The sequence below is a fragment of the Chamaea fasciata genome, unplaced genomic scaffold, assembly GCF_029207755.1.
Source record: "Chamaea fasciata isolate MVZ Bird 193981 ecotype frontalis unplaced genomic scaffold, bChaFas1.0.hap1 SCAF_15, whole genome shotgun sequence".
Classification (NCBI taxonomy): domain Eukaryota; kingdom Metazoa; phylum Chordata; class Aves; order Passeriformes; family Sylviidae; genus Chamaea; species Chamaea fasciata.
Window position 1 is genome coordinate 714,083 of NW_027094100.1, and position 23,992 is coordinate 738,074.

The following is a 23,992-nucleotide window of genomic DNA, read 5'->3' on the forward strand; positions in this document are numbered from 1 at the left end:
CGGGCCCTCTCGTGCTCAAACCTGCCACCACACACGTTCGTCTGGGCCATAAAATCTGCGGGCCCATTAAAGCAGATTATGCGCTAATAATTATGCAAATATTCCTTCAGTGAAACTATAAAAAATCTCATGAAGATTTAGCACTTGGCCATTACGGGAGAGGAATACGTGGCAAATGAAAATGAAGATCGTCATTAACTTTAAGGAGTTGGGGGAATTTTTTTGCCATCGTTTAAATCCGTGATTTGGGACGTCTTTGCAGGTTTAACCTGGAGGAGATGATTACTCGTAATGGTGCCAAAATCCAGCTGCAGGATGGAAATCTGCTCTTCCTGGAAAAGACAGCTCACCTGCGTTGTCCTTTTGGAGAGAACTTAAATACTGCATTTATAAAAAGCCGAATAACGTTTGTGCTCCCATCAGGCAGCCCCAAAGGGAACATCCAGGCTCCTGTTCCAGGCACAGCTCAGGGCTGGGGAGGAATTCCCAGGGCTTGGCCACTCCACTGCCCTGGGCTGAGCTGTGGCTGCAGGGTGGAGCACGAGCCCGCTGCCCACAGAGCTTTCCACGGGGGATGGAGGGATAAAACATTGGCTGAGGAGACCACCCAGAGGAGAAAATCCTGTTTAATTCATTGAAGCTGGGCTCAGCATCCAGGTATGATGCTTTGTCCTTTGTTAACTGTAAGCCTTCAGGGGCCCTGGAGGTGCAGGGGCCACAGTGACAGCGGGGTGTCCAGGCCTGATGGATCCGTCCCAACAGAAATTTTAAAAGGCAATTTTTTCATCATGCTCGGGCTGAGTGGCGTAGAAAGCTGCAGAGCATTGGAGGCCCTGGTGTGTGCCCAGTGCGGGGGCTGAGGAGCTGCAGCCCCTCGGAGAGGCTGGGCTGCGTTTGTTCATTGTGCAGAGGCCGAGGAGAGCCCTGGTGGCAACAGGAAAAATCGTGTTTGTGTCTCAGCAGGAGCTGCAGCCTGGGCTGTGCCGCCCACCCAGCACCTCCCCTCCTGTCCCCTCCTGTCCCCTCCTGTCCCCTCCTGCCCTGCTCCACCACAGCACCACAGCAGAACCCTCCAGGGCTCACGGGGGGGCCGGGAGTGTCTCATGGCCAGCAGAACGAGGGGTCACGTGTAATGGTTCTCATGAATAATTATCCATGGTTTATGTTATTAAATTTTATGTTATTATATTTCACATTAATGATGATACAGAGATACAGAGATATAGAGATGTAGAGATATGGATATAGGTATAGGTATAGATATAGATATAGAGATTTATCTATATCTCTATATAGATATAGATATAGATATAGATATAGATATAGATATAGATATAGATATAGATATAGATATAGATATAGATATAGATATAGATATAGACTAGAGATAGAGATAGAGATAGAGATACAGACTTGTTCTCTTGGCCTAATGATGAAAAGAAAAGCTCACAGCTCCGTGAGTAGAGCCATTGATTTTAGCACTGCTAATAGCACTAAACTGCTATTCCTAACACATTATGTTAAAATTGCACACATTAGATGTCTTTATTGGATTTAAAAAATAATTAGGGTAGCTTAATAACAACTTCAATAGCAGAGGCAAGAGCACAGAGAAAGCAGAACTCACATTTTGGCTCCCAGGTGTCAGCTGGGCCAGAGCAGGATGGAGCTCAGGGAAATGTCTGGGAATGAATGGAAAGGGGGGAGCTGTGGATTTCTCCTGGAGGTTCAGCCAAGGGCATCGCTGGTGCCGTCAGCTCAGTCCCTCAGGCACGAGGAGCCCTTGTGCTGTCCCTGCGGCAGCTTTATCTGCCTTTGCTGTCAGCCCAGGGGAGGGAACTGGGGGGGGAGAGGATGCTGGGCTGGGCTGGAATGGCCCCAGCTGCAGCAGGGGTGACAGTGTCCCTTTGTCCCCGGCTGCCAGGGGTGGTGCAGGAGCACAGCCCGGGGGACAGGGGCTCTCCCAGCCCTGCTCCCGGTCCTGTGCTCCAAATTCCAACATCAGATGTCCTGACAGCCCTTCCCTTCCCTTCCCTTCCCTTCCCTTCCCTTCCCTTCCCTTCCCTTCCCTTCCCTTCCCTTCCCTTCCCTTCCCTTCCCTTCCCTTCCCTTCCTTCCCTTCCCTTCCCTTCCCTTCCCTTCCCTTCCCTTCCCTTCCCTTCCCTTCCCTTCCCTTCCCTTCCCTTCCCTTCCCTTCCCTTCCCTTCCCTTCCCTTCCCTTCCCTTCCCTTCCCTGCCCTGCCCTGCCCTGCCCTGCCCTGCCCTGCCCTGCCCTGCCCTGCCCTGCCCTGCCCTGCCCTGCCCTGCCCTGCCCTCCCCTCCCCTCCCCTCCCCTCCCCTCCCCTCCCCTCCCCTCCCCTCCCCTGCCCCGCCCCAATGAAATGTGCAGACGGGTTTGGCGGTGGCAGCCCGGTGCGGCACGGGCACACCTGCCCAGGAGTTTGGTGAGGGGAGGTGGTTCTGGGGCCTCCTGGCTGCTCCTTGCTGGCATCCCTGGGACAAAACAAACCCAAAGAGCTCTGCCTTGTTTTCTCCTCCCATAAACTGGGCACAATAATAAAAATACATCTGGAAAGATGCAAAATTTATGCCACGGAGAGGATGTTCATGGTATTAATGGCTGTAGTGATTTTTTTAACGAGTCTCTGATGAACCCATTTTTCTCAAGCTTTTCTTTGGGAGGCAGCTCATTACGACGCAGTTTGATTGCTGCAAGTTCTTCTCGCCGTGCCTTAAAAATCCTGAGCGTTCTGGTGTTATTTCGGAGCCATCAGTGACATTTGTGTCCTCCCAGCCCTGCTGGGTGACGCAGTGTCACACCCAGAGCGGGGCCGTGCAGGGGACACCCGGGGACGGTGACAAGCTCAGGGCTCCTGTTCCCGCGGAGCTCAGGGGACGTTTTCTGCTCCCTCCCTTTCCATGGGTGCTGGTCTCTGTTTTGGGGGTGTTCCCAGGGACAGGCTGAGGGTCTGCAGCCCCCCCGTGCCAGGGACAGTCTCCCTGAGTGCCCACAGGATTCCCGCTCACGCGGACCACAACAAACGCCGGCCTTGTCTTTGGTAGATTTTTATTTATCAATAAAACGATACTACAAAACATGGGAAACATCTGCATTTAATACAGACCCGCTGATACTGTGCCAGATTTTAACCTGCTGTATTTACAGACTTCTCCCTGCACAGCCCCGGGGCACGGCGGCGGGGCTGGGGCAGCAGCAGAGAGAGAACCGCGGGGCGAGCAGCGAGTGAGTGTCCTGTGCCTGCCCTGAGCCAGCCGTGAGCCCTAAGCCCAGCCCTGAGCCCAGCCCTGAGCCCGGCCCTGAGCCCGGCCCTGTGCCCTAAGCCCTGAGCCAGCCCTGAGCCCTAAGCCCTGAGCCCTGAGCCCGGCCCTGAGCCCAGCTCTGAGCCAGCCCTGTGCCCAGCCCTGAGCCAGCCCTGAGCCAGCCCTGAGCCCTGAGCCCGGCCCTGAGCCCTGTGCCAGCCCTGAGCCGGCCCTGAGCCCAGCCCCAAGCCCAGCCCTGTGCCAGCCCTGAGCCAGCCCTGAGCCCTGTGCCAGCCCTGAGCCCTGAGCCCAGCCCTGAGCCAGCCCTGAGCCAGCCCTGAGCCCGGCCCTGAGCCAGCCCTGAGCCCAGCCCTGTGCCCTGAGCCCAGCCCTGAGCCCTGAGCCAGCCCTGAGCCCGGCCCTGAGCCAGCCCTGAGCCCAGCCCTGAGCCCTGAGCCCAGCCCTGAGCCCAGCCCTGAGCCAGCCCTGAGCCCTGAGCCCAGCCCTGAGCCCAGCCCTGTGCCCTGAGCCAGCCCTGAGCCCAGCCCTGTGCCCTGAGCCCAGTCCTGAGCCCTGAGCCCTGAGCCCTGAGCCCTGAGCCCAGCCCTGAGCCCAGCCCTGTGCCCTGAGCCAGCCCTGAGCCCAGCCCTGTGCCCTGAGCCCAGTCCTGAGCCCTGAGCCCTGAGCCCTGAGCCCTGAGCCCAGCCCTGAGCCCTGAGCCCAGCCCTGAGCCCAGCCCTGAGCCCTGAGCCCAGCCCTGTGCCCTGAGCCCAGCCCTGAGCCCTGAGCCCTGAGCCCTGAGCCCAGCCCTGAGCCCTGAGCCCTGAGCCCAGCCCTGAGCCCAGCCCTGAGCCCTGAGCCCAGCCCTGAGCCCTGAGCCCAGCCCTGTGCCCTGAGCCCAGCCCTGAGCCCAGCCCTGAGCCAGCCCTGAGCCCTGAGCTAGCCCTGAGCCCAGCCCTGAGCCCAGCCCTGAGCCCAGCCCTGTGCCCTGAGCCAGCCCTGAGCCCAGCCCTGAGCCAGCCCTGAGCCCAGCCCTGCTCCCGCTCCCTGCAGCAGCAGCAGCAGCTCTGCTCCTCTCGCGGCCCTCGGAGCACGGGGGAGGCCGGAGGATTTGGGCTCTGTGCCCGGCCTCGCCCTCCCGCCCCTCCCGTCCCCGGAGCTCCTCCTGTGCCCGGCTTCGGGGCACGGCAGGAGTTCTGTCCCAGCCCGGGCAGCCCGCGGTGCCCGCAGGGTCACCCTCACCTGCTCAGGGGACGGCAGGGTGGCACGGGCCGGCACGGCCTCCCCAGACACACCTGGCCCCAGGTGCCGGGTGCTGGGCCAGCTCAGCGTTTTGGGGCTCAGGGTTGTCCCTGGGGCGGGGGAATCTCCTCTGGAAAGGCTCTGGACAAGCTCTGGGCTTGTCCGCCCCGCCCAGGCCCTCGCCCCTGTGGCAGCGGCGGGCGCAGAGCGAGGCCAGCCCAGCCCCGGGGCTGCCCACCCTGCCCCCAGCCAGGAACACACGTGTGGGGACAGACGTAGATAGATACTTCTATATATAAGCTCTCTTAATTATATAGTTGTAAGGCAGATTAAAATCATTTCTGGTATCACCTGGCATCACAGGGAATCTCTCCTTTCCGTGCACATCACCAGTGCTGCGTGGGGGAGGTAATTACATCCTCGGTAATTATTGTGCAGGTGTTCTGCCCCGACTCCCACCGCTCCCTCACATCTGCCCTGACGTGAGAGGCAGAAAAGACAGTGCTCAGAAGTGCTCAGAATGACCCGACTCAGCTCCCCGCTGCGGAGTGCGAGTGGGCAGCGCTGCTCAGGGCTGAGGGCTGTCCCGGCCGGGAGAAGAGCTGGCACCAGCCAGGGAGCACAGCAGCTCCGTGCCCTCCTCCTGTGGGACGTGGCTGGAGGGGGGGATGGAGCCTGAGACCCCGCCAGAGCAGGGCTGTGGGCCCCAGCTTCGCCCGGGAGCGGCAGCAGAGCGTCCCCCCAGCCCTGGGCTCCACGCAGGGGTGGTCGGTGGGGAGAAGCTCATCCCAGAGCTGGGAGGACATCCAGGGCCACGGGGCCCCTCTGCAGCAGCTGGCCCAGGCCCGGGGCAGTGCCAGGACAGCAATCCTGGCACCACCTGCCTGGTGGCACTGCCAGCACCGGGCTGGTGCCACAGGGGAGCTCAGTGAGCTCGGTGCCTCCCCACTGAGGGCACAGCCCTCCCGCGTGTCCGGCCCTGCAGCACCCACACCAAACAGCCCCACAAACGCTGCAGGGAGGGATCTTCCACCTTCCCCAGGAAGCGGCCATTGCAAAGGGCTTCCTCCCAGCCACAGCAAAGTACTGCAGATTGAAAGCCATAATAACAACAAACCCAGCAATAAACTGGGGGAAACCTCACCGCTTTGCAGGGAGGGTAAGGCCCAGGCGGCAGGGAGGGAAGTGGTCAATGAGCCAGTGCTGAATCCCCGTGGGCACAAAGCCTGGATGTGCCCGTGGGTGCACCCGGTGAGTGTGTGACAGCGGAAGGATCCCAGCTCCTCTGTGCGGGTCTGTGCGCACTCACTGCTGTGCTGGGGCTGCAAACACCAACTGGCTGCAGCTGTGAGCCCCCAGCTCCCCCCCGCAGGGTCCCACAGCCCCTGCCCCAGCCCAGCTCTGCCCCAGCAGCGATGCCAGAGCGGGAGGCAGCAGCAGCACCTCCCCTCCACCTGCCGGGCTCTGAAAATGGCATTTTTAGCACTTGTAGCACGGCCAGCCAGCAGGGTGACCCACCCTGCTCAGGGCGCGGCTGTGACTTCATTTGTCCCAGATCTCTCTCCTTCCTGGTGCTCTCTGCACCAGGGAAATACAGCAGGCTAAAAGCTACAGGAGTTTTTTTCACATACCACAGTAGAAACAGTTACCGAGTTATATTTGTCAGAGTCACAGTAGTTTATGCATATTTGCTATTCACAGACTGCAGAATATTGCCAATAACCTCACTGGTGGGACTGACAACACGGATACATGCATTCAGGTGAGACCATTAGCAAGGATGTCTATACTGTATTAAGCACATTCATTTTGTTTTAAACACCTTCCAGTAAAATCGATTCCTTTAAATTTGTAGATAAAACTTTTTTTTTTGTTTTCTTTTTTTTCCACGATTACGCACAAAAGAACCTGTAAACAGTTTGACATTACACTTATGTACAAGTGAACCACGTTGGAAAGTCGAGAGGTAATCCAGTGGGTGCCACTTAATCTACATCAATGTGCAACAGACTGACTCAGCCTGGGCGAAGTCATTTAGTGCTGAATGAGGTCCGGAAATGTAACGAAAGCAAGGCCCCGAGAGATCCCAACGGCACCAAAGCCCCTCTGCTCCCCCGTGGGCTGGGAGATATTGCACTGGCAGCACCTCAGTACAGCCCCAAGGCCTGGGGTCCAGCCCTGCCATCCCCAGCTGGGGACGGCCAGAGGGGACCGCGCAGGGACATCGTCTCCAAGGGCACCCACGGAGCCAGCTGGGCCCTGCCACCCTCCTGCCTCACCTCGCTCCTTTTCTCTGTGGAACTCTGAATCCGTGTTCGCTTGAGCATTGCTATAGTTTAAAATCTGCAATATCCTATTTATAAACGGATTTTTTTAGCTAAGTGACATCAATGCCGAGAAAAATAAAGAATGTCTTTTTATAATATAAATAATTTAAAAGTGCTTTTTCTTTTTTCTTTTTTTTTTGTTCTTTTTTTTTTTTTTTTTTTTTTTTTTTGTTCTTTTACTATTAATCTACAAAACCCCGTTGGGGCATAAACTATCCATAAGACTGGACAATTATTCTGTACCATGATACACATGGGGCCTTATGCATAAAGTACTCTGAAAGTCAAGTCTGAACTTGCAGTGGTGGGGGGCGGGGGGGGCTTGGGGAGGGGGCTGGAAAATTCCCCCCAGCCTCCCCAGGGCTGGAAAATTCCCCCCAGCCTCCCCAGGGCTGGGACAGCAGGGCAGGACACGGCGGAGGGGCTCAGGTGTGTGGTGGCCATTGCCAATAAACCCAACCTCGTCCTCTCCTTCAGCCCACAACTTGCAAATAAAACTGATAAACCCAACGTAAACCCACAAGGTTCTCCAGAGCGCTGTGGAGCCTCTGTGCTGTGTGTGCAGGTGGTTTAGGGACAAAACCAAACCACTTGGTCCCCACGGGTCTGTGGAAATGACGAGCTCTCTGTGTGCCCCCCAAGTGCTCTGAGTCCTGCTCAGGGGTCTCGGGGGGGGGTTTGGGGTGGCAAAGCCCCTGGAAACTGGGAATTCTGCCTCCGGGAGCTGAGCCCCAGTCCCACTGCACTCTAGGTAAGATTTCACATTGTTTGCAACAGGACTTGGTCTGTTACCGGTGGAAAGTAGCTCAAAGTCCAGTTTCCTCCCCAGGCATTTTAGAAAGAACCAAGTACTCCACGAGTGGAGTTTAATTTTGGCTTGCCGCAAAACCCGTCCTAGGGAGACGCGTGGGTTCCCTCACTGAAACCAAGTCGAATTTGAGCAGGATACATTTCACAGCCCAAAGCCAGGTCTCCCTCAGGCCATCTCAGTTCCAGTTTCCTTTCTGCCTCCCTCCCTCCCCTCCCGTTCCCCCGGGGAGAGCCCCGCAGGGCGGGAGGGGCCGGACCTGCCCTGCACCGGTCACCCGAGCTGGGGTGGCCCCGGCTCCCAGGTGTCACCACCCGCTGAGGGATGTCCTGCCCTGGGCACAGGGACAGGTGCCCCGTCCCACACAGGGCGAGCAGCCTTGCCACAAAGGCACCTGCCTGTCCCCGGTGAGGGGTGCCCATGTGCAGCTGTGCATGTCTCTGTGCATGCCCGTGTGCAGGGCACCGATGCTGGGAAGGGATCTCCAGGGCTCGTGGGGGAGGTCACCCTCTGCCACCGTCCTGGTGCCTGCAGGAGGTTTGGTTGCCCCTTCCTGAGGCAGCACCACCCTCAGCTGAGCTCTGGGGCCGTCACGGAGCAGCATTTTCTATTGAAAGGCTCCGGGAGGTGTCCCAAAGGTGCAGGGCGTGCTGTGGGGCAGGTGGTGCAGAGACACAGCAAGTGAGGAGACACAGAAGGGGAGCTCTGGGGGCTCTGGGCAGAGCTGCTGACCCCTCCCGGGCTGTGAGAGCCCCCAGCACCTCCCCTGTGTTCCACCTGCAGCCCCCGGTCCCTCTGAGCAGCACAAAACCTGCCAGCACAGCCCAGCTCTGCACAAACTCTCATCCAACAGCTGTCCACGGGGTCACAGCAGGAGCAGGTCCCTCAGGGGTGCAGCAGGACCCACACACACACATACACACACACACAGAGGCAGGAGCCCCACGCCCGGCACTGCCCTGCCCCAGCCCAGGCTGGCTTCCCCAGCAGGTTGGGCCTGCCTGTGATTACTGAAGTTTAAGACCTTTTATTTCTGTAGCACTGGAGAGTAACAACCATTTCATCTCGTACTGGAGACGTGAAGGCCACATAAATCAAGCCCACTTGGGCGCATTTCATTTGGTCTGATTTCTCCCCAGTTATTAATCATGGAGCAATGCCGTGTCCCTGGGAACACACACACACACACCCAGGGCCTGCTCCTCCACCCTGCACACACAGCTCACAGCCCAAAGAGTGTGAAAAAGACACGGGAGAAGGTCTGGGGTGAAAGCACGAGGTTTTGGCTGCAGTCTCCTGCCAGGGAACAGAGGTGACCTGTCCTGAACCCCGTGCCCTGCTGGGAATCCTGCCCTCCCTGTTCCCCTGTTCTCACTTGGTGCCAGAGCAAGAGGACAGGGCTCCCAGGGGGACAAGGTGCGGGAAACGTTGAGCAGGGAGAGAAAAGTGCTGTAAACTAACCATGAAATAGCTAAGCAGGGCCAAGTCTGTGGAGCTTGTACAGAACATCGATCTCCGTGGGAAGATGTGCCTTCAGAGCCCGGGAGTGGAGGGTGGCACAAGAGCCGGGCCTGAATTCCAGGGGCAGGGAACGTCCTGAGCCCTGAACTGGCTCTGAAGCACAACCCCGGCAAGTGCTGAGTCTCTCCACCGAGCGTGTCCCAGGCAGAGCCTGTCCTGCCCAGCCCGGCCCTGCGGCACCGGCAGAGGGCACAGGGGACAGAGGGGACAGCTCGGTCAGGGACAGCTCCTCCTCACCCACACCATCCCCGAGGTGACCCCAGCTGCACGTCGCAGCCCTGCTCTGCAGCCACCTGCAGGTGCACTGCGGGAGGGTTCCCCCCTGCAGCCAGCTCCTGCTCCTCCATCCCTCTGGGCCAGAACCGCTTCCTTTTCCAGCGGGTAAAACACACCCGACCCCACACACAGCTGGTGCTGCCCTCAGCGTCCCCTGGCAGCCCGGCACGATGGAGCCCTGCAGGCACCAGGATCCCCCGTGGCTGCAGCTGCAGCAGCATCACAGACAGAACCTGGGCAGGCAGGACAGCATCTCCCACAGCAGCTCCTGGAATTCAGGAGGGGGAAGCCCTGGAACCTGCGGGACCCTTCTTGAGGCACAATCCGAGTGTTCTGTGTTACCAGCACTGTCACTGCCCACAGTTTCATATTCATGTATATATATATATATAAATCTTCTTGTGCCTTTAGAAAACTAATAATTGATACCAAATTCTCTAGCTGGTTTGTTCCCAGCTGTGGCCTCCACAGGTGGAGCACTGGAGTGTTCCCTGCCTCTCCATGGCTGGCCAGAAGGCATGTTAAATGAGCAGCCCAATGCTGCCATGTGCCAGCTCTGGCTGTCCCTGTCCCTGTGCCGTGTGCCAGCTCTGGCTGTCCGTGTCCCTGTGCCGTGTGCCAGCTCTGGCTGTCCCTGTGCCTGCTCCTGTGCCGTGCCTCAGCTCTGGCTGTCCCTGTCCCTGTCCCTGTGCCATGCCCCGGCCCCTCTCTGGACAGACCATTTCCCTTTCTTCCCCTGGCCTGACCCCCACTGCCCTTCCCTGGGCTCTGGGGCAGTGCAGGACCAGCACAGCCCTTCCCTCCCCACGGCTCTGGGATGACATGGGACACAGGGCACGGTCACTGCGGTGCCACCACGGCACTGCTGGCAGTGCTGGCACCTGCGGGAGGGGACACAGGGAGCTCCTCCGGGGCTCTGCTCCCTCCTGGCACAGCCCTGCTCCCCCCTGCAGCCACGGCTGCCCAGGGCAGAGCCCCGGGTGGGCTGGGGGCATTGCTGGGCCAGAGGGGGCACGGTGCCCGCTGTCCCTGCCAGCTGGGACAGCTGCTCCCGGCACACACACCTGGCACCTGCAGGAGCCAGCGTCCTCCCCGACATCCCCACACAGCCCAGATCCATCCCTGCGGCTTTCCCCACACCTTTAACCCACGGGGAGCCTTGGAACACACGAGAGGTGTGGGGAGGACACCAGGAGCATCCCAAACAAACGGAATGTTTTGCTGACGGTAACACACACCCACAGACTGCAGCCTGGTCTCCACTGGGGCATTCCCAGGGCCCCAGGGAAGGGGAAGGCCTGGCAGGGGGAGCAGGAGGGAGACAGGGAGATGGATTTCTACTGTTCAGCCCTCAAAGGCCTGGGGAAGAAACGGGACATCCACGGCCTTAAAAAAAAAGCTCTTTTCTGAGAAAGTGCAGTTATATAAGGAGAGAGCCAAAAAATCTTTAAGCAATATATATTGATATATATATACATATATATATATACACAGAGATATATATACACACATATATATATGCACATATATAAATACACATGCTTAAACTGCCGGGGCAGCACCGGGCTTTGTGCTGGGCTCCTCCCTCCGGGCACGGAGCCCTCTCCACCCGCCCTGCCTGCTCGGGGCCGCGCCAGCGCCCCTCGGGCCGGGCCTGGCCGTGCCCTTAAGGTTTTCAGCTTGTGTAAGACTCCAAGTTTACAAACAAAAGCGTTTGTCATTGTGCTTCCAGGACTGCAAAAAATATCGTTCCCCTACGACTAGAAATGTTAAGGTGAAACAGGCGAATTAGGCAGTACTAGAGATGGGTTTTGGTTTCGGTGACCTAACAAATAGTTACTGTTGGGAATTCGGTGTCACTCGGGGTCTGGCTCTAAGGGAACAAGGCGGTGTGCTCTCCCCACCCGGGCCTAGAGGTGGTACTTCCGCAGCAGTTCCGATTGCCAGGGGTGCTTCCTCTCGGGAAACCTGTCTGGGATTTTGATCTTGAGGAAATCCTGGATGCATTTCTCCAGCTCTTCCTCGATGGAGAGCTTCTCCTTCACGGCTTTTTTCTTGCTGGAGTTGGACTCGCGGGAGCCGGAGGTGAGAGTCCGGAGCAGGTCGCTCTTCCTGCGGATCTCGGATTGCTGCAGCAGCTGCACCGGCCCCTTCTTGGCCGGCCTGTCCAGAGTCTGGATGTTGGGCTGGCGGGTGACAGGCCCGCAGATGACGGTCTCCTGGGGGGAGCTGGCCTCGGACTGGCTGTCGCAGCTGGACGTGGACAGCTCGTTGCAGGACGTGCCGCTCTCGCCCTCCTTGTCCCCCTTGCCGTTCTTGCAGCAGCAGTCGCAGTGGGACGAGGACCAGCGGGAGGGCTCACCTGCAGGGGACACAGAGCCCGGGGTTACTGCAGCTCCACAACCCCACACACCCCACACGGGCTGCTGAGCCCCCCAGGGCCACGGGGACCCTGCAGGGACCGTCCCTGGACATCACCACAGACCGCCAGCAAAGCTCCCCGGGCCCCATGGGCTGGTTCCCATCAGCCCTGGAGCTCCTCCATCCACCCCACTCCATCCACTCCACTCCATCCACCCCACCCCATCCACCCCACTCCATCCACTCCATTCCATCCACCCCACCCCATCCACTCCACTCCATCCACCCCACTCCATCCACGCCACCTCATCCACCCCACCTCACCCACTCCACTCCATCCACCCTGCTCCATCCACCCCACCTCACCCACTCCACTCCATCCACCCTGCTCCATCCACCCTGCTCCATCCACCCCACCTCATCCACTCCACTCCATCCACCCCACTCCATGTGCTGCTCAGTATCCAGTGTGGGCTGGAACTTCTCCTGAGATCCTCAGGGAGAAACCACCACGAGAGTATCTGACTGAGCCACCACAGCTGGAGCCCCCCTGGCTTGTCCCGACACGGTTTCCTCTGTGAGGCTGCAGCGCAGAGCCCGCTGGTGCAGCCAGCACTGCCGGCCTCTGTCCTGGCAGGCATCACCCCCCGGCACCCCCTTCCCTCCCCAGACTCAGTCCTGCCCCCCTCAGAGCCTGCTCACAGCCAGACCAGAGGCTCCGGGGACACGGGGTCCTTCATCTCCCTGAGCCCAGCCGCGGGAAGCCCAGGACAATGACAATTCCCGATCCTGCAGGGCTGGAGGTTTTGTTTTCCAGCTGGAGCCCTGCCCAGCCGCAGCAATCCGTGACCAGGGGACAGCTGGCACCGGGAACAACAGCTCTGTGCCCAGCCCAGCCCAGGCAGCACGGAGACAGGGGTCAGGGGAGCGTCCATCCCACATGGAATGGCCATGGAGCGTCCCCACATGGAACGGCCACTGCCAGCCCCTGCAGGGCTGGGACACCCCCGGGCCAGGGGAGCACCCACAGCCCTTGGCAGCCCCTGTCTGAGCCTGGAGGGAGCCACCCTGTCCCCAGTGTCACACCCGAGCCTGTCCCCAGTGTCACACCCGAGCCTGTCCCCAGTGCCACACCAGGCCTGTCCCCAGTGTCACACCAGCCTGTCCCCAGTGTCACACCAGGCCTGTCCCCAGTGCCACACCAGTCTGTCCCCAGTGCCACACCAGGCCTGTCCCCAGTGTCACACCCGAGCCTGTCCCCAGTGTCACACCAGCCTGTCCCCAGTGTCACACCAGGCCTGTCCCCAGTGCCACACCAGGCCCGAGGGGCGCTCACAGCAGGACAGGGGCTGGAGGAGAGGCAGAGAACAGGGATGGTCTGGTTGGAGCTGCAGCTTTGCCCTGGGCTGGCAATGGTGACAGGTCACAGTGACAGGTCACACGGTGACAAGGACACACGGAGACAGGTCACAGCTGCACCAGAGCTCCTGTGGGGCCAACTGGGGAAACCTCCTCACACCATGGGCTGAGGTGACTTTTTGCTGCTCTGCCCCCGCCCCAGAGCCCCACTGCCAAACGGGGAAAAAAGAAGAGAAGGAGGGATAGGTGTTGGGGCCAGTGGAGAGCCCCTGAGCCCGGAGAAGGGGCTGTGGGTGCTGACAGAGCCCCTGGCTGCACTGCCCTGCCCTGCTGAGTCTCCTCCTTACCCAGCCAGGAGCACAGTGCACACCATTTACAGGAACAGGCAGAAAACCAGAAGTCAGGAAACCTCCTCATCTCCTTCCTCTTCCTTGTCAATGACGGAGGAGTCTCTCAGTCTGGGGGTTGCAGGGCTACTCTGATTTACAGACTCACTCCAAAGCTGCCCTGTGTCCTGTCTGGAAACGGTCAATAATGGCTAAATTGAGATTTTTTATCAATTTCTAGGCTTGGGCGAAGGCATTATGAGCTGAGCCCCTGTAAAACCCTGACCCACGTGCTCTGAGAGCACTTCCAGGAGCTGTGTGGATTCCAGCTCCTTCCTGCAGCTGATCCCCACCTCCCACAGCAGCGGGACAGTGAAACCAGAGGGCTGAGCTCACCCAGCCGAGGAACAAAGCCCCGAGCACCCAAACCCCTCACCCGACCCCAACCCCGCCCTGCAGGGCCCAGGGCACCACTGGGATCATCAGTGCAGCTCTGCAAACCTGCCCACAGTGCCCAGGCCACCCACACCCAAACCCAGCTGGGACTTCGGGGCTGTCACAGTCCCAGGATGGCTTGGACTGGATCTTAATCCCATTGCAACCCCCCTGCCGTGGGCAGGGACACCTTCCAGAGAGCAGGGCTCTCCGAGGTGCCTTTGGGCACTCCAGGGATGGGACAGGGACACCTCCCAGAGAGCAGGGCTCTCCGAGCTGCCTTTGGGCACTCCAGGGATGGGACAGGGACACCTCCCAGAGAGCAGGGCTCTCCGAGCTGCCTTTGGGCACTCCAGGGATGGGACAGGGACACCTCCCAGAGAGCAGGGCTCTCCGAGCTGCCTTTGGGCACTCCAGGGATGGGACAGGGACACCTCCCAGAGAGCAGGGCTCTCCGAGCTGCCTTTGGGCACTCCAGGGATGGGACAGGGACATCTCCAATGGACTACGGGGGAGAAGGGATTGAGCCGCGATGGCAGCCGGGGCACAGGGACCCACCAGCTGCCATCAGGCACAGCCACAGAACAGACTTCATTACCGCAAAACAAGGCTTTTATAAGTCAATTAAAGACCTATTAGATGCTAATTTCACTTAATGAATATTCACCAACAGTGGGCACACCACGGGTAGGCCCGGAGACAGAAATGACTTTGCCCTGAGGAAAGAGTTGTGTGTGAGCCCCGGGGCAGTCTCGGGGCCGGGCTGGGAGGGGGATCCCGGGGCCGGGCTGGGGCAGCAGGAGCCGCTGCTCCCCACGGAACGCGGGCACAGCTGCAGCCCCGCACATCTGCCCAGATGTGCGCCCGGGCCGGGGCTCCGCAGAGCTGCCAGGGGGACAGGCAGCACCGAAGGGACCACAGAACCATCTCTGTGTCCTGCAGCAGCAGCAGCAGCACCCCCGGGCTGGGCTGAGCCCGAGCCACCACGGCAGCGAAGGAGCATCGCGCTGACTTAACCACAGCACTCATTAATTAATGTCTAAATGCTTTGAGATTCTTAGATAAAAGTGGCTAATTAATTCTGGCCTGGCTTTCCTGCTTGCCTCCCTGATCTCAGCACATTTCTCTCCCAGTGCCCTAATTATAATAATTATTATTAGAAGCTTCTGAAGCAGCAGCAAAGCCTCTGATGTATAATTGACACACAAACCAGCAGCCACCCAGTTTTCCCCCTTCTCCTCTCCCTCTTTCCCAAGAGCCAGGCTGCAAGGAGGGAATGGGAAATCCCTGTATGGGGGACAGATGCTGCGAGAAAACTGGGGAGGAGTGAGGAGCTGGGACAGAAACCAGGAGTGACAAAAGCCAGTGAGTTTTCATGGTGAGAGGTGGCACAGGGACCCTCCCCCAGCTCAGACACCAGTTTGAGCCCAGTTTGATCCCAGTTTGAACTGGGAAATGCCGAGGCTGGGATGAACAGCCCAGCACAGGGCCCCTGTCCCCGTCCCCATCCCCTGTCCCCAGCTGGCAGTGCCACCCCAGTGCCAGGAGGGCTGCACAAACACTCTGAGGGGTCTAAAGGTGCCCCAAGGCCGGTGCCCAGAAATACAATGCTGGCGTATTTCAGAACAAATGTTACAAAGTTCCATTCTCCGGGAATTCTCAGAATTTTCACTTTTGCTCCTCCCGAATTTGGGCTGACAGTCCCAGCTGTGGGAGGGCACTCACTGGCATGGGGACAGCTCTCCCACAGCTCTGCCCCGGCAGGATCCTTCTCAGGATGATGTTCCTTTAACTCAGTTCCTGCAGTTTGTGCAGACCTTTTTCCTGAGGTTTGTGGCCAGGCTGGGGATGGTGTCACGGCTGGGAAGGGACAATGTCCCCAGGGAACAGCTCAGACACATCTGGTGCCTGTTTTTGAGGCAGACAGGGACATTTTCTGTGTCCAGACTCTCATTTCCCTCCACGTGTGTGGCTGTACCAACCTCCCAGCCTGTGATCATCTCCTGAGCCATTTTCCTGCTGTTCTCCATCCACTCTGGCCCATTTATGTTATCTTCTCACCTTTTATCCCTGCTCCTGCTCCTTCTGCTGCAGGGCTTTGTTGTTGGTTTGATTCATTTCTGTTCCACGCTCCTTTTCCCCTCCCTGTCCCATGACTCTCCCCTCTCCTCTGCTGTGGCTTTTGCTGCCTCCTGCCCCTGGTCTGTCCTCTCTGGGGCTCAGGGCAGCAGCTGACCCTGTTTGAGCATTAATTGACCGGAGTGCCCAGGTGGGCAGGGCTGGCTGGGGGAGCAGGGGTGTCCCCATGTCACCTCCCTGTCACCTCCACCCCCCTGGAGCCCCGTCACCGCTGTGCTCACAGCCTGTGCACCCTCTGCTCACCTCTCAGCACCCAGGAATGAAGAGCTGGGGCTTTCAGACACATCCCCCGTTGTTCCCGTGCTCAACCCAAGCTGGATTCCCCCGGGGCTGAGGGCAGGGGGACGCTGGCTCAGGCTGATGTGACACTTTGACTGAGACCCGGCACCGGGGTGTGCCCAGCTCCTCACACAGCCCTGCACCCAGGAGGGAATTCAGGGGCTGGTGATTGACGGCAGGCCAGGCTCTCATTGGTGTTTTAATAAATACATCCTGACTTGGCAATGGGGCCAGATTCACCAGCAGAAAATGGCCCTGGCCGGAGAAAACTGCCCAGGTCGAGCTGAGGAAGGACGACGAATTCCGGGCACTGACGGGCTCCGGGCTCTGTCCTGGCAGCAGGGTGGACACCCCGGGGTTTATTTGCTTTCAGGATCAAGCATCTGCAGTAAAATTTCAGTGAGAGACAAAGCTGGGAAGGACTTGGCAGTAACATCATGGGTTTGAACCCTCCCATATGCTCAAAGGCGGCACTGAGGGGGGGAGAGGAGGGAACTGGGAGGAGGAAGGGAACTGGGCAGAAAAGGGATCAGGGGAGGAAGGGAACCAAGGAAGGAAGGGAACAGGCAGACCCCGTGGCTGTTCCAGCCCCCTTAGGAAGCTCCCACCATTTTTTACCCTTCTGGGGGCATCTGGGGACACCCGGTGCTGCCATCTGATTCGAAATCAATTTAAACTGAAAATTTCCAGTTCAAAGTGTTTTCCATTCAAGAATTCTGAACTTGCCAAGCCAACATAACCCCCAGAATTGCTCCCTGGTGTGTCTTGTTTGTGCACAGAGATTTTCAGCCAGCCCCCAGCAGCACACACACTTCCTGCAGGAGCCTCGCAGCACATTGTCATTTTACCAGCACTCCTCCGAGCTTCCCTAAAACACTCGGTTCTGGAAGTGAACTTCTGTAAGAGTATCAAATTTGTTTGAAAATAAAAATAAGTTCCCCAAATGGTGGAGAAAAAGAGACCTAAAATACCAGAAGGCATATTAAATGAGCCAAAATATTTATATAGGGATCTTCGCAAAGTAACATGTGATGAAGTTAAAATTTGGAGAGGAGGGAGCAGCCTGAAGTGTGAGCAGCAGGATGGAGAGACCCAGGGAGTGTGGGGAGAGGCTGCTCCCGCGGCCACGGCAGCTCCTTGCACTCACAGACAGCTCCTTGCACGTGGAGAGGAAAACTCCTCCCGTGGTCACTCCGTCCTCCTGGGCATGGCCCGGCTGGGCAAGGAACAGTCTGGGCTCTGCTGGTGCCCCCTGTGCTGGCCACAACTGCACAGCCAAGCCTGCCCTGGGAGCCCTGGGGTCCCAGACTGCACCCCCAGCCCCAGACTGCTCCCCCAGCCCCAGCTGTGAGCCCCGGAGCCCCCAGACTGCTCCCCCAGCCCCAGCTGTGAGCCCCGGAGCCCCCAGACTGCTCCCCCAGCCCCAGACTGCTCCCCCAGCCCCAGCTGTGAGCCCTGGTGCCCCCAGACTGCTCCCCCAGCCCCAGCTGTGAGCCCTGGTGCCCCCAGACTTCTCCCCCAGCCCCAGCTGTGAGCCCCGGAGCCCCCAGACTGCTCCCCCAGCCCCAGACTGCTCCCCCAGCCCCAGCTGTGAGCCCTGGAGCCCCCAGACTTTACCCCCAGCCCCAGCTGTGAGCCCCGGAGCCCCCAGACTGCTCCCCCAGCCCCAGCTGTGAGCCCCGGAGCCCCCAGACTGCTCCCCCTGGCCCTCAGTGCCCACCCAGAGGGCGAAGCCTTGGCCAGGCCGGGGCAGGAGCAGAGCTGAGCCCTCCCAGCTCTCCCCGGGGTTTTCACCGCAGGTTCAGAGGGACTCTGCCTGAAGGGAACAGCAGCAGATGAGGCTGCTCTGGGGGACGAGCTGAGGTCTCACATTCCGCACTCCAATAGAACAGGGGTTGTATTCCTGCGGGAATAACTCAGTGCTGCAGGCTCCCTTGCCCGGTGCTCCCCTTTCCCAGGACTGTGAACAGAAACAATATTTGGCCACCAGGACTGAGGCATTTCAGTGTGTTTTCCTCTGGGAAAACGATGTTGATATGAAAATCTGACACTTAAGATTTCTTCTGCCTGCAGCGTTTGTTCTTTCTGTTCTGCCAAGCAGCTCCAGCTGGGGTGAGTTTGGAGCTCAGAGAACTCACAGCTGCCACTCTCTGCATCTTCCCTCTTCCAGTTCACCCTTGCCTCCTCAAATTTCGGACTTTCCTGGGTATTTTTTTGATTTATCAATGCCATATTAACCCAGTACCTTAACACTGCCTTTCCTTTTGCTCCCTGTTACTTTCAATTGACGCTCAAGACCCTGGAGGTGAAGTTTGATGGGAAGAAAGCAGCCTGGGCTGAGGAGCAGGGCTTTTCCTTGTGCTGCGTGGAGGATCCCAGGAGTGACCCCCGGCCAGGCTGAGCTGCAGCCACAGACACGAAGGCTCTGCTCAGCCAGGGGAGTGATGCAGGATGGTGGATTGAACCTCTTATTAAGGAAGATACTCCAATCCTGCATTAATAAAAGCACAGCTACAACCACATCGGTCTGAACAATGAGAAACCCTCTCCCCTCAGGCTGCCCCGGTTCGGGAAGTGCCCCGAGGAGCTTTGCAGCAGTGCAGAGTGAGGGCAGAGCCCACCCGTGGACACTCCCGGGGTGGTGGTGGGGGCCCACAGCCCCTCTGGGCAGGAGATGGATATTTCCAGACCTAGATGGAGCCCCCCAGTTTACATTAAATGAGCCTGGGTTTGGACACCTGCTTTAATTAGCAAAGCCGAAGTGTTTATTGCTCCTGCTTCTCCAAGACCTGTGTGAGAAACTGCTGACAGATGGTTGTGGTAATGTGGGAGCTGGAATTCTTGAATTTTTGGAAATTAGAGCTCATGAACTCAAAAATGCTCTGGAGATCCGAAGCTATCATGTCAGCCTATGTTGTTCCAATTAATTGCAATCAATCGCTAATTGAGAGCTATTTTAAGACTTGTCATTACTCTGAACATAATGGAGAATAAATTGCATGTTCCCCTTTACCCCCACCACAAATGACACCCGTGCAAAGAGATCTCAGGGAACAGGGAAAAGGAGGAACAGGAGCCCAGCTCCTGATTCCCTCCTGTCCCCCTGGCAGGGACAATGGCACTGGAGCTGCAGATTCACGAGGGAAGAGATGAGGGCTGGCACAGGGGACTGCAGGCAGTTCCTGGGGCTCCCACACGTGCCAGGATGGCAGCTCTGATATCACCCTGTTCTAATGAGCTGGAACTCCGTTTTCTCTGAGATCCCCTCCCAGCCGAGCTCTGTGACTCTGTGCCAGCCCTGGGGACAGGAATCACCACTGGAAAGGGTTTATTGGGGGCAGCAGTTTGGTTTGGCTTTACAGCCAGGGCCCAAATCCCGACAGAGCTATTTTGACATGAAAATCAAAGCAGCTCAGTAAGTGCTGAGCACAGGCCGGGGGTGTGCAGGGCTGGGGCAGGCAGCCCTGCAGGGACAGCTCTGGGGGCCGGGGGAGCTGAGGGACAGCCACTCTGTCACTCACTGTCACCCTGTGACAGGCTCCAGCTCGACAGGCTATTCCAGCATGGCAGGGGGGGAAATCCCAGGCTGAGAGATAACCAGTTCTTAAATGAGATTTCTGCTAACAGCCAACCACTAAAGGTAGTTTTCAATCCAGCTACACTTCTGCTGTCTTTCCGTGACATTTTATTTCGGATACAGCTGGAACAAACCCAGCTCTCCTGTTAAAAGACCAAGTTTCACTTTTTTCTCCCTATGATTTATTCCCACACTCTCTTCCCTTTCATTTCCCACCTGGTGCCCATCTCCACTATATATAAATCTGCATCTCCTTGGGCCCTGGTGGTGGCCTCTGTGTGCCACCATCCCATGGAGACAGTCACCCCTTTCACCTCTCATTTGTTCTGTCCCTGCACTCGCTCCAGTTTCTTCTCTCTCATCTTTTACTCTCTCAGTATCAAGTGATTTGCTATTCTGGGAGCATCCTCCCCTTGTCCCTTTTGTCTCTGCTCCGGTGCTGTTCCCAAAAGTCACCCTTCCCCGGAGCTGTTCCCAGCGGTTCCTTGGCCAGCCCTCAGGGCTCTGCAGTCCCGCTCTCCTTCTCCCCAGGGTCAGCAGCTCCCTGTCTGCTCCAGCAGTCCCCTCCCTCCACCCACCACATGCACAGCAGGGTGTTACAATGCCATCAATCAATAATCGAGCTGTACAACAGGGCTATCAATCAATAATTAAGCTTTATGGCAGGCAGCGAGCTGTTCCGACACACAGCTGAGGTGGCTGTTGAAAAAGGGCGGTGGTGGGAGGAGATTCTTTGAATTTAAAGCAAATATTGCTGAAGGCGAGTGAATGCAGCCCTGCTGCTCAGCCTGAGCAGCCTCACAGGCAGGAGGGGATCTGCTGCCAGGGGCTGCTGTCTCCTGGGAGAGGAACCCCCGAGGAGGGGTCCCCGGGGAGAGGAATCCCCGAGGAGGGGTCTCCAGGGAGAAGAATCCCCGAGGAGGGGTCTCCAGGGAGAAGAATCCCCGAGGAGGGGTCTCCAGGCTCCCCCATTCCTGGCACAGTTCAGTGCTGGGTGCCACATGAAGGGGGGCAGACGGAGCACAGCAGCTCCTCCAGCTCTGCCGGTGGTCCCCCAGGGCCAGGAGGGGAGTCTCTCCCGTTTGGAGTGGTGTGAAGCGCCGCGGAGCGCACCTGCACAGGTGACAGGGGCAGCCTGGAGTCATCAGCCCACAGTGCACTGATGATTTGTTCCCTGCCTCGTTCAGCCCCGTGCCGGCCCTGCCCCGGGGCTGGCAGCAGCAGCAGAGGCGGCAGAACAGCTGCTCCTGGCTGGGCACTGTGACATGATGTATGTCCCTATTACACAGGGACACGGACCGCGGCTGCTGCACCTGGGCCGGGCACGGGGACGGGGACGGGGACAGGGACAGCAGAGCAGCCGCAAATGGCTCTGCTGAGACACCCGGCTGGAAAAGATGCTTATGAAAACAATTACTTCGGAAATGACTTCCCTCTTTCCTGCTCAAAGCCATTACTGATCTCCTAATTAGAGGCTGTTGTGATGGCAGCATCAGCCTCTTCCCCAGGCGCTGAGGGATGGAACAAGGGAAAGTGGCCTCGAGGGGCCCCAGGGGAGGCTCAGATCACGCTGCCGGGGAGAATTTCTTCACTGAGAGACTGGTTAAGCTTCAGCACAGGCTGCCCATCGCTGGAAGTGTCCCAGGCCAGGCTGGCCAGGGTTGGGATAGTGCAGGTGTCCCTGCCCCCGGTACGGGTGGGAACAGGTTGATATTTAATGCCCTTCCAACACAAACAGCGCTGGGATTCTGTAGTTCTGCGGGCACCGTTGGCCGCAGGAGCTGCCCAGCACTGCCACAGGGCACTGTTTATTTGCCCCCTGGAATGACAGTGCCACGGGGCATTCCCTGTTTATCCATCCCCTGGAATGACAGTGCCACGGGGCGTTCCCTGTTTATCCATCCCCTGGAATGACAGTGCCACGGGGCGTTCTCTGTTTATCCATCCCCTGGGACGACAGTGGCATTTCCCCCGGCCACAGGCACTGACAGACAGCTCGGGCTCGGCTGCAGGTCCCTGAGCCGCTCCTGGGGGCGAGCCCTGTGTGCTCCGGCTGAAGCAGCAGAGGGGGCTGCTGTGGGGCAGCGGTGCCAGCCCGGAGCGGGGGGGACAGACATGGGGACAGCGGGGACATGGGGACAGCGGCTCATCCCCCCGGGCTCGTCCCCACAGCCCCGGCCCCTGCTCCTGCTCCTCTCCTGCCCGAGGACCGCGGAGGGGCCGAGGCCCCGAGGAGCCCTGGCTGCTGTCCAGGGGTTCTGTGGAGCGGATCATTCTCTGCTGCCAGGGGAAGGGAGGGACGCTCCGAGCCCTCTGCAGGAGCGCAGAGGGAGCCGAGCTCTGGTCGGGGCTGGCACTTTCCTGGGACTATCAGATATCCCTTCCCACAGGGGCAGATGCTCGGGTTTTATGAGCTATTTAAGACACCCTCTCTGGAAGTTTTCTTATTTTTTTCCCTGTCTGAACCTCATAAACTGGGCTTCTGCTCTACAGAGATAAATTTGATTTATGTGAGAAACATTCCCAGGCGCAGTGGGCTTTGCCTTAAACCCCGTATCTCGCTGTTCAGCGGTGCTGTGGCTTAGCTTGGTTTATTTTCTGTCCTCTAAGTGGTGAATTGAACTTTCAGAAATGAATGGTTTGGTTTATCTGATTTAGCATCTTGAGCAAAGCACTTCTGCATCAAATAAGCGCAGGCAGTGGGAGACCCTCCAGACACTCCTTTATTCCAAACATTTTCTGCACCGCTTTCAAGACCAATTAAGTTACCCATGCCTGGGCAATCCTAAATGCTCTGGGATCAGACGCCTTTCCCTCCTGTGGAGGGTTTGGGGGGATGAGGAGGGCGCTGAGCCGGGGCAGGGGCGGCAGCACGGGGCTGGGCAGGGACCTCAGGTGTTGCAGAGGGAACCTCCATGGGCAGGGAACAGGACATGGGCAGTGCCAGGAGCCTGCCAGGGACACACCACCAAGGCCATGGGCTGGAGCTCCCCGAGCAGCCCTGGAGGAGCAGCTGGGGTTGCCTCCAGCTGCTTCAGTGGTGGAGTCAAAGGAACCGAAAATGCGGTTTGTGTTTTCCCGATTCCTGCTCCTCTTTTTCCCTTTGCTCAGAAGGGCAGGGAATGCATTCCCGGAGTGCCCAGGTGCAGAGGTCCTGGCACTGCCCACAGCAGGGGCACACAGCAGCCCTCGCTCCCAGCACTGCACACCCCACCACCCTCTGCAAAGTCATTCAGGGGGAATTTCAGGAGGAATTTTCCCACGGAAAGGGAGCTCAGGCACTGCAGGGGCTGCCCAGGGAGGTTTGGATGCCCATCCCGGGAGGTGCCCGAGGCAGGGCTGAGCCGCCTCAGACAGGAGTTGCTCAGGTTTGGGGAAGCAGAGCATTCAGCGCTCTAATCACACTAATTGCTTCAGACATTTCCGTTCCCCCTTCCCTCCTGCACCCTCCTGGGCCCTTTGGCCATCAAATCAGCTGCAGGAAAAAAGTAATTTGGGCAGGGAAGGAGCTTGTTGAGGAACCAGGCAGCTCCGTGGCCCAAGAGAACACAGAAGCCGAGCAGGTCCTTCCACCCCACGTCCTGGACTGACCCCAGCAGGGCAAAGGGGCTTCTGTGCTGGGCAAGGGGAGGAAACCCCCCAGCCCACAGTTTAAAAGCCCTCAGCTCTCCCCAAGTCAGCCCCAGCCATGAGGAAATGGTCTGGAGCTCGTTTTTGGGAGCAATTTCCAGATGCTGACACAGGGAGCAGCTGCTCACACCTCACCTATTGCTTTATTTCAGCTTTATCTGGTGAAAGCCGAAGGCTGCGGCCCAGCTCTCTGCTGGGGAAAGATAAATGGCACCGTAAATGCGTGTGTGACCTGCTGGTCAAGAGGCTCATTGCAGTGTTTTATGTTCATTATTTATTGACCAGCTCTGAGGTCTGGGCCCGATGCTTGGAGCTCTCAGCTGCAGCTTTGGGGGGACACGCTGGGCCATGGGGGGTCCTGGCCCCACAAGGGCTGCATCAGCCCCGTGCCAGCATCCCTGCTCAGCCACAGCCACAGCCCAGGCAGCAGCGAATCCACGTGTGAACACAG

General features: G+C 58.4%; 1 protein-coding gene across 1 annotated transcript in view; it reads right to left on the bottom strand.

Moving 5' to 3' along the window:
• Positions 1-5,899: 5,899 nt before the first annotated feature.
• The window catches only part of KCTD16 (potassium channel tetramerization domain containing 16), a 60,936-nt gene continuing 42,843 nt past the window's right edge, over positions 5,900-23,992 (bottom strand). The window contains exon 3 of the mRNA XM_066196928.1: positions 5,900-11,797. Within this exon, the coding sequence (XP_066053025.1) occupies positions 11,346-11,797 (452 nt within the window). The 3' untranslated portion in view covers positions 5,900-11,345. The remainder of the gene's footprint in view (positions 11,798-23,992) is intronic.